Source organism: Ciona intestinalis, chromosome 7 (assembly GCF_000224145.3).
Source record: "Ciona intestinalis chromosome 7, KH, whole genome shotgun sequence".
Taxonomy (NCBI): Eukaryota; Metazoa; Chordata; class Ascidiacea; order Phlebobranchia; family Cionidae; genus Ciona; species Ciona intestinalis.
Window position 1 is genome coordinate 5047255 of NC_020172.2, and position 8150 is coordinate 5055404.

The 8150-nt window shown below is 31.6% G+C and overlaps 1 protein-coding gene and 1 long non-coding RNA gene across 3 annotated transcripts in view; one reads left to right on the top strand and one right to left on the bottom strand.

The window, feature by feature from the left end:
* Window positions 1-738: 738 nt before the first annotated feature.
* LOC113474330 lies at window positions 739-1175 on the bottom strand. The gene is made up of 3 exons (XR_003395995.1): window positions 1105-1175; window positions 903-956; window positions 739-829 (listed from the first exon to the last, which is right to left on the bottom strand). It is a non-coding gene; the product is annotated as an uncharacterized LOC113474330 (long non-coding RNA).
* Window positions 1176-2241: 1066 nt separating this feature from the next.
* Window positions 2242-8150, top strand: part of LOC100177649 — an 8247-nt gene continuing 2338 nt past the window's right edge. Inside the window, exons 1-8 of one of the 2 annotated variants that reach the window (XM_009860849.3) lie at window positions 2242-2380; window positions 2731-2919; window positions 3143-3237; window positions 3740-3819; window positions 4221-4322; window positions 5557-5630; window positions 6908-7018; window positions 7999-8040. In XM_009860849.3, the coding sequence (XP_009859151.1) occupies window positions 2350-2380; window positions 2731-2919; window positions 3143-3237; window positions 3740-3819; window positions 4221-4322; window positions 5557-5630; window positions 6908-7018; window positions 7999-8040 (724 nt within the window). In that variant the 5' untranslated portion in view covers window positions 2242-2349. Of the gene's footprint in view, window positions 2381-2730; window positions 2920-3142; window positions 3238-3739; window positions 3820-4220; window positions 4323-5556; window positions 5631-6907; window positions 7019-7998; window positions 8041-8150 lie in introns of those variants that run through there. The other variant, XM_026834930.1, reaches the window with a different exon arrangement.

Genomic DNA, 8150 nt, shown 5'->3' on the forward strand with positions numbered 1-8150 from the left:
ACCTCATGCTCACTGTTAAGTTATAACATGGGTGTCTTCTTATACACCAGACACACATGGTGTATTCATACACCTCAAGCTCACTGTTGAGTTATAACATGGTTGTCTTCTTATACACCAGACACACATGGTGTATTCATACACCTCATGCTCACTGTTGAGTTATAACATGGGTGTCTTCTTATACACCAGACACACATGGTGTATTCATACACCTCATGCTCACTGTTGAGTTATAACATGGTTGTCTTCTTATAAACCAGACACACATGGTGTATTCATACACCTCATGCTCACTGTTGAGTTATAACATGGTTGTCTTCTTATACAACAGACACACATAGTGTATTCATACACCTCATGCTCACTGTCGAGTTACAACATGGGTGTCTTCTTATACAACAGACACACACACATGGTGTATTCATACACCTCATGCTCACTGTTGAGTTATAACATGGTTGTCTTCTTATACAACAGACACACATAGTGTATTCATACACCTCATGCTCACTGTCGAGTTACAACATGGGTGTCTTCTTATACAACAGACACACATGGTGTTTTTATACACCTCATGCTTACTGTTGAGTTATAACATGGTTGTCTTCTTATACACCAGACACACATGGTGTATTCATACACCTCATGCCCACTGTCAAGTTATAACATGGGTGTCTTCTTATACACCAGACACACATGATATTGCATATATACAATATAAAAACTTTGAAATAAGTCACCTTCTGTTGTAGAGTACCCAACCAAGATATCACTTCTTTCGGAACGGTTATTGCTTCATTACTGCTGGATTTGTCAGTCCTAAGTTCTAATAATTCGAAGGTATACTTAAATGCAACAACATTTACATTTGTACCACACAAAATCACATATCTCCGTACCTGATGTGCCTGCTGTGCCTGAACTGGAAATGGGCACTGCAGCAGATACCTCATCTGCAAAAGTAAGATATTACAAGTTACAACACCAGTTTTCTATTCACTCTTACTTTGTGAATTATTGTTTTAGAATGATTTTTTCTCTTTTTCTTGGAGCTCAGTTTAGTAACTGATGGGTTGGAGCAATTGGTTTTAAATGACTTACCCAATAACACACAATCAAAAAGATGAAAGCAAAAAGGCAGAAAGGACTATAACTACTGTTCCATATTGTTAATTTTTTCAGCTCCTAGTGTTCCCAGCTATGTTTTACATAACATAGCCCTAGTGTTCCCAGCTATGTTTTACATAACATATAACATTTGTGTTTTGTTTTATACACCTACTGCTTGCCTATGAGTTACCACGTGTGTAACTTTATTGGTGTATAACCCATAAGGGATCACTGAGTTGGGCCAATTACTGTTAATTGATTCATCAGTGCTAAGATATACATATGGTATTTTGCTATGCCATCGAACACAATTAATTAAACTTGAATTGAAATAGGTTGGAAACAAAGTATCTCAAATGAAGGATGATGGAGATCGCCAAATGTCCGAATTTGTGTCCAGTCTTAGAAAGAAACTTAATCTTTTTCCAGGATTTCCCAAACAATAAAAGTGGTGATGGAAGGTGGAAAGACTTTGACATTTACATGATTAATATATTGTTACTAAAAACACAATATTTATCATTCAATTTTTGTTTGAAATCAATTCGTGAAATTGACATTTTAATTTGTATATTAGCTGTTTCAATTCTTTCATTGTTTTTATCGCTTTCCATCATTTAGAGTAAGTTTAAATCACCGTTTATTTAACACAATATTCCAAAATCAGTTGATTTAATTTGAATTAGGTTTTTGTTTTAATTAGTTGTTTAATGCATTTTATTAACCATGTAGATGTAGGCTGTGTATTTAATCGACTTAATTTGTTGTAAATGCATAAATTGCTTTTATCTCTTTTTTTATAATAACTTACCACTTTTTACAAAATTCTTAATCAACATTACCCTTTAATCAGTTTATACACTTTTTTAATTCTTCTCATAAATAATAACATAAATTATTTCTATGACAAAATAAAATTCAAAATGTTAAAGGGTATTTCCCTTTTATTAAAACTTAAGGGGATTTACCCTAAATAAAAAAGGGGAATTTACCAACAACTTCGTCGGACGTTATATAATGTCAGAATAAACAGAATATCTTACGCTTTTTAAACATTAATTTACAATCAAGGTTAACAAAGCTTGTTATAACATATTCACTTATTTTACGAAGCAAAGTCGAAACAGTAAATTTCTTAGTTAACATAGAAAGACGGTAGTTTTCTTTAGCGTTTTGGGTTCCAGTTATACTTTTAAAGGAAACGTAGTAAGCGGTTCATCATTGGATTGTTTTAATATGGAAGAAGCAAGCTGTTTACCTTCACAAGGTAAGTCTTGTGTTGTAATCAACAACACATGTGATAACTAAGTTGTCCGGCGCCGTGGCAAAGTGGTTTGCGCGCCTGGCTCCAACCCAGAGGTAATGGGTTCAAGGCTCGTCGCCGCTATCATTGTGGCCGTATGTGTCCTTGGGCAAGACACTTAAAGGCAGTTGCTCTAACCCAAAAATCCAAAAAAGTAATCATTCTCAAATAAACTCAATAGCTGGCACGAGGTGTATGAACACCCATGTTAAAACGAATGTCGTTTTCTGGCCACGCGTGGATAAATCAAGTTTTTTTGCATTCAACTGTTATATAGGAATTTTGTGTAAAATAAATAGGCTATTTTAATGCAGGCGCAGGCGAAAATGAACGTATATACGCCGACATTGATCGAATGAATAATAATGAATGGAACAAGTTTGCACGACTTGAATCTGGGTTGGGTTTATCCAACAAACAAATAGATAACATTAAGTTACAATATCCTACCAATGTTGAGGAACAACAATACCATATGGTGGTCAAGTCAAGAAAAATTAGAGGTGAAAATTTTATAAGTTTTTATCCTATATAATGTAGGGGTGAGGTCCTGTTATTTTATTATTTCTGAGGCAAAGCGCGCCTAGGAGTTTGGTTTATTGGCCAAAGTTGGCCCATTACTCTAAGAATTATTTTCACAAAAGTTTAAAACATTCTTTATGTTTTATATTTTAGTTCTCATGATTTAATTTGTTGTAGTAGTTTTTATTTGTTCCAACTTTCCAGAAATGCCAAGAAAGACGGAAATATTTCATCTTCTTGTGAACCAGTTCTTGTGTCCAGATGAAAGCAATCTTGAAAAACTGAACAAACTGCTGCAGGTTGTTATGTGTTGTGTTTATATTCTTCTACTAGACATAATCCATATTGTGATATTTAAATTAATGGAATATCAAAAAGGTTTGTGATGAAAAGTAAAGCAATTAGTCTGTAAATTAGTTGTTATGTAAATGAAAATGTTTGTTTTGTTACATCATTAAAATTATGAATGTCTGCCATTGGCTATGTCATGCAAAACTAATTCAACAGTCATTTTTCTTCATACAATATTTCTTATGTTGTGTGCCTTTAATTTTATATTTTTTGGGGCATAAGAAAATAATGTATAATTGGCTAAACGAGCTAAGCTATATACAGCATATTTCTCATTGTCTTTCCTTATGCTTACAACCAATTTAACAGCAACGACCACGTAGACTTAATGTTATAATGATTAGAATTCTTATCAAATAGAAGATAGTTGTTGCTAAATAAATTGAACTGTAGTAGAATATGTAACATACTTCACATTATCATTCTTTATTCTTACAACTAACTTAACAGCAACAACCACGTGAAACAATACAAGAAACTATTGGAAGGCAACCAACTCAACAAGGATCTTATCAGCAACAACAAACAGAGTAAGTTTTACTCGGCACCGTGGCTCAGTATTGCTTTATTGTGATGTCACTTGCAAGTATTGTCTATGTCACTGACTTACCATTGTATCCTTATCTGTGTTGTCAGTCGATAACTGTTCTTATTATTCCTGTGATCTGTATGGGAAAGCCAGGCTCATTAGAATACTGTTAGTTAATCTGTTAAACATAGCCTTGTTGCGGTGGTTAGGAAAATAGACCTTTTATCTAAACATAATAAACGTGAATTCAAGTACAAGGGTGTGAACTTGAAGTAACCGGGTTCAAATCTTAATGCTGCTACCACTGTGGACATATTATCATATAAACCTTTAATGCTATTTTATTCTTAACTATGGTTGTGTGTTTTTATTGTAAAGTTATATTTTTCTTTCTTTTTTCAGCTCTACCCCTTTTATTCAAATGTTGAAAAATTTATCAAATGAATTAAAATTCAAAGATTTTGAAGAGCTAAAGCGAATGTACGGTTATTGCACTGAAAACAGGTATGAATGATAGCATTTAAACCAATGTGAATAGTATATTAGTGGTGTTTAAAATGAATTATGTAATATCTTCATTTATTTGAACAATAAACATAGACTTAAACTTTATTACCTGTTTTTAAAGAGACAAATTAAAACCTTGTCTGATATTGTACCATTTCTCATTAATTGTAAACGTTGGCTTGTTTTAGTAATATATTAGTTTGTAATGCTATTTGGTGTTTTATATTAGTCTTACATAAATAGCTATATTTAGTGAAGCGTAACAAAAAAAGATATTCAGTGAAGCGTAACAAAACATTAAATGCTTCACTGACATTTCCATGTAGTTTGAGTTTATGTAGTATAGGCTACACTTATGAAGTTACATTTTTTTCATATAGTTTCATTTCAGTTCAGATGGATATAGTTTTGACGACTGTATTTTTTATTCACATTTCGTTATAGTTTTCATTTCATACAAATATTGTAATGTATATTTTGTTTGGTTTATTGGTCAACCTTATGCTATAAGTATAAGATAAATATATTTCCTAAATGGCATCGTCAGTCTCCTATTCAAATAGATTCTATTTGTTTTAAGATTCTATTTTGTTTTTTTGTTTTAAATAATAGAGAATATGTTAATTTACAAAAATCTAGGTGATTATAACGACAAAAAACAGCCATTGAAACATTATAGATTTTTATAATAAAAACATTATAGACACATACATGCAACGTAGGAACTTATTGGGGGAATAAATTCTCTACTCAAATGTCTAATACAAAGTTACTATTATACGCAGTAGACTTGTATATAAGACTTGATGCCATTGTTGTTTTTCTCACTCAGTTTCATGTTACCCACCATACTACAGGGCTATTGTTCATTTGGTATTATTGTTATTCAATTCACTAGAATTTAACAGTCACGCATTTTAACCAACACGCTTTCATTTTTTTCTCTCAGCGTGTTATTACAACTGTCATTTTGCTGTGAATTCCGTATATATATGTATATATATAATTCCAGTTTTTTCGGAAATTCCAGTTTTTGATTTTTTTACGTTAAATTTAATTAATTGGTGTCTTTGGTGGCTCTTAGGTTACGTTCGCCACGACATGGCTAGCAAGTCCAGCAGATATGAAAAGATTGAATTATATATAAAGGATAAAATTAAGATAATGATTTAATTGCTATAATGTTGTTTTTTTTAAATAATGTTCTTAACCATTGTTGTTTTTGTTTTAGATCATTTGGCAATGCTTGTGAATTATTTTTGTTCCTTGAAAATGAAAACAAATGGGGTGGAGGGACGTTATCTGGTAGGTTGTTTCTTTGTAGGTTTAGCAGCCACGCTTTTGTTTCATACTTTTATTGAAGTAGTTTTTTTTACCGGCAGCGTGTGTATAACGACTGTCGTTTTGTTGCTAATTCCCTTCTCTTTGTTGTGTTAATAAACCTGATATTCGTTACTGTGTTTGAAGAAAAAATGAAGAAATAAAAATTATGCTAAGTATGATTAGTTGTTCATCTTGTAATAAATGTAATATGAATGTAACTTACTTTATCCTCGCGTAGCTGGAAAACGACAGTCGTTATCACACGGGTTTAACACCTCGTGCCAGCTTACGAGTTACCATGTATGTTACTTCGTGGGTAATTATTTTTGGGGGGATTTTTTCATTTTTTTTATGTATGGCTGATAATTTGGACCCCATTAATGACCACTGGGTTGGAGCAATTGTCGTTAAGTGTCTTGCCCAAGGACACATAGCCTACGCCCACAATGTTAGCAACGTCGAGCCTTGAACCCATAATCTCTGAGTTACAGGCAGGCACGCTAACCACTATGCCACGGCGCCGGATAATAATTATAATAACTACAAGTAATTATTATAAACAACTAAAATAAAATATTAATAACAAACTTCTTATACAGTTAATAATAAAATAATAAAAGAAATAATTAATGATTTTTACTTTTTCATTAGGATGCAATTTGAATGTATGATAATCAAATTCTCTTTATTTTTAAGTTTAGTTAATAATTGAACCAAGGTTATTTACTTAAGAACTCCCATTTCGACTTAAACTTAGGAAACCCCCATAAATGTTTGAACAAAAGTAAATTATTTATTCTGATACAAGGTTTAATCACAAATTAAGATAATTTTCTAACTATTGACCTTTTAGCATAAAAAAAGGTTTATATATAAATAATATATGCATTTATATATAAACGTATTTTATTTTAAAAAACATTTTGTTTGCCATGCAGCAAGACTTTGACTTTTTATTATGCGTTGATTTAAATATTAAATATGCTTATTTTATGCAAGGATTTCATTTCTTGGAAAATTATAAAATTTCCGGTAGCAATAGCAGTTAAATATTTAAGGAAGTAGATTCGTATTAAAGCAATGGTGTTACTTGGAAAGAGAATGGCCTTTGTGACAGACAAAGAGCCCACTCATGTGGAACTGTATTCAAATTTGAACTAGCTTTGTTCTCAAAGCAAGCAGACTATGACATCATAATACTTTTAAATGATGAAACAATAGCCTTTATTGCACAATAATCACAATGTTTAACTTTTTAGATAAATTGGAAACTCTTTTGAAAATACTGAAGAGAATCAATCGAGAGGATTTGAATAATTTTATTTCTGACTTTAAACTTGATATCGGGGAAGACAGGCAGCATAATACTGGTATTTTTTTGTTTTGTTTTAAAAAAAACTGAATAAATATTTAAAACTATGTTTAAAAGCATGATGGAATCTCAAAATGGGCTCTCTTTAACAATTCCTCCAAATTTATTTGTTAACTCATTGTATTATTTTTTATCAAAAAGGCTGATTGTTTTAAAACATAGGGTTTATGAAAACAATGGCTTTGAGCCCTTGACTATTATGTAGTATTTGTATAGAATAGCCACAAAGCCACTATTTTTTGTGTAAACCATATTTCAAAAATACTGAAGTGTCAGTCAAATACAACTTAAATTATATAAACACCTGTGAAAAGTGGTGCAACCAATTCTAGGTTATTGTTTTGTTGACATTTTGTAAAACTAGCTGTCAAAAATACTGAAGTGTCAGTCAAATACAACTTAAATTATAGTAACACCTGTGAAAAGCGGTGCAACCAATTCAAAGGTAATTGTTTTGTTGACACTTTGTAAAACTACCAAAAATACTGAAGTGTCAGTCAAATACAACTTAAATTATAGTAACACCTGTGAAAAGTGGTGCAACCAATTCTAGGTTATTGTTTTGTTGACACTTTGTAAAACCAGTTGTCAAAAATACTGAAGTGTCAGTCAAATACAACTTAAATTATAGTAACACCTGTGAAAAGCGGTGCAACCAATTCAAAGGTTATTGTTTTGTTGACACTTTGTAAAACTACCAAAAATACTGAAGTGTCGGTCAAATACAACTTAAATTATATAACATCCGTGAAAAGTGGTGCAACCAATTCAAGGTTATTGTTTTGTTGACACTTTGTAAAACTAGCTGTTAAAATACTAAAGTGTCGGTCAAATACAACTTAACGTATACAAACACCTGTGAAAAGTGGTGCAATCAAAAGACTATTAGTTTGTTGACACATATGTAGTTAAACATTACTTAATGAGCATAAACTTTGTAAATTCCCCTCTAAAGCAAATTTACTTTTCCATCATTAGTTCAACAGGATCCAATTGAAAGAACTTCCCAGGGATTATCATGTAAGTTTTACCATCAGCTTCATTTTTCTATTTAGCTACAGGAGCTTCAATACTTGCATAAAAAAACTGTTTATTCTTAATTTAAACATGACATAACATATATAGATACG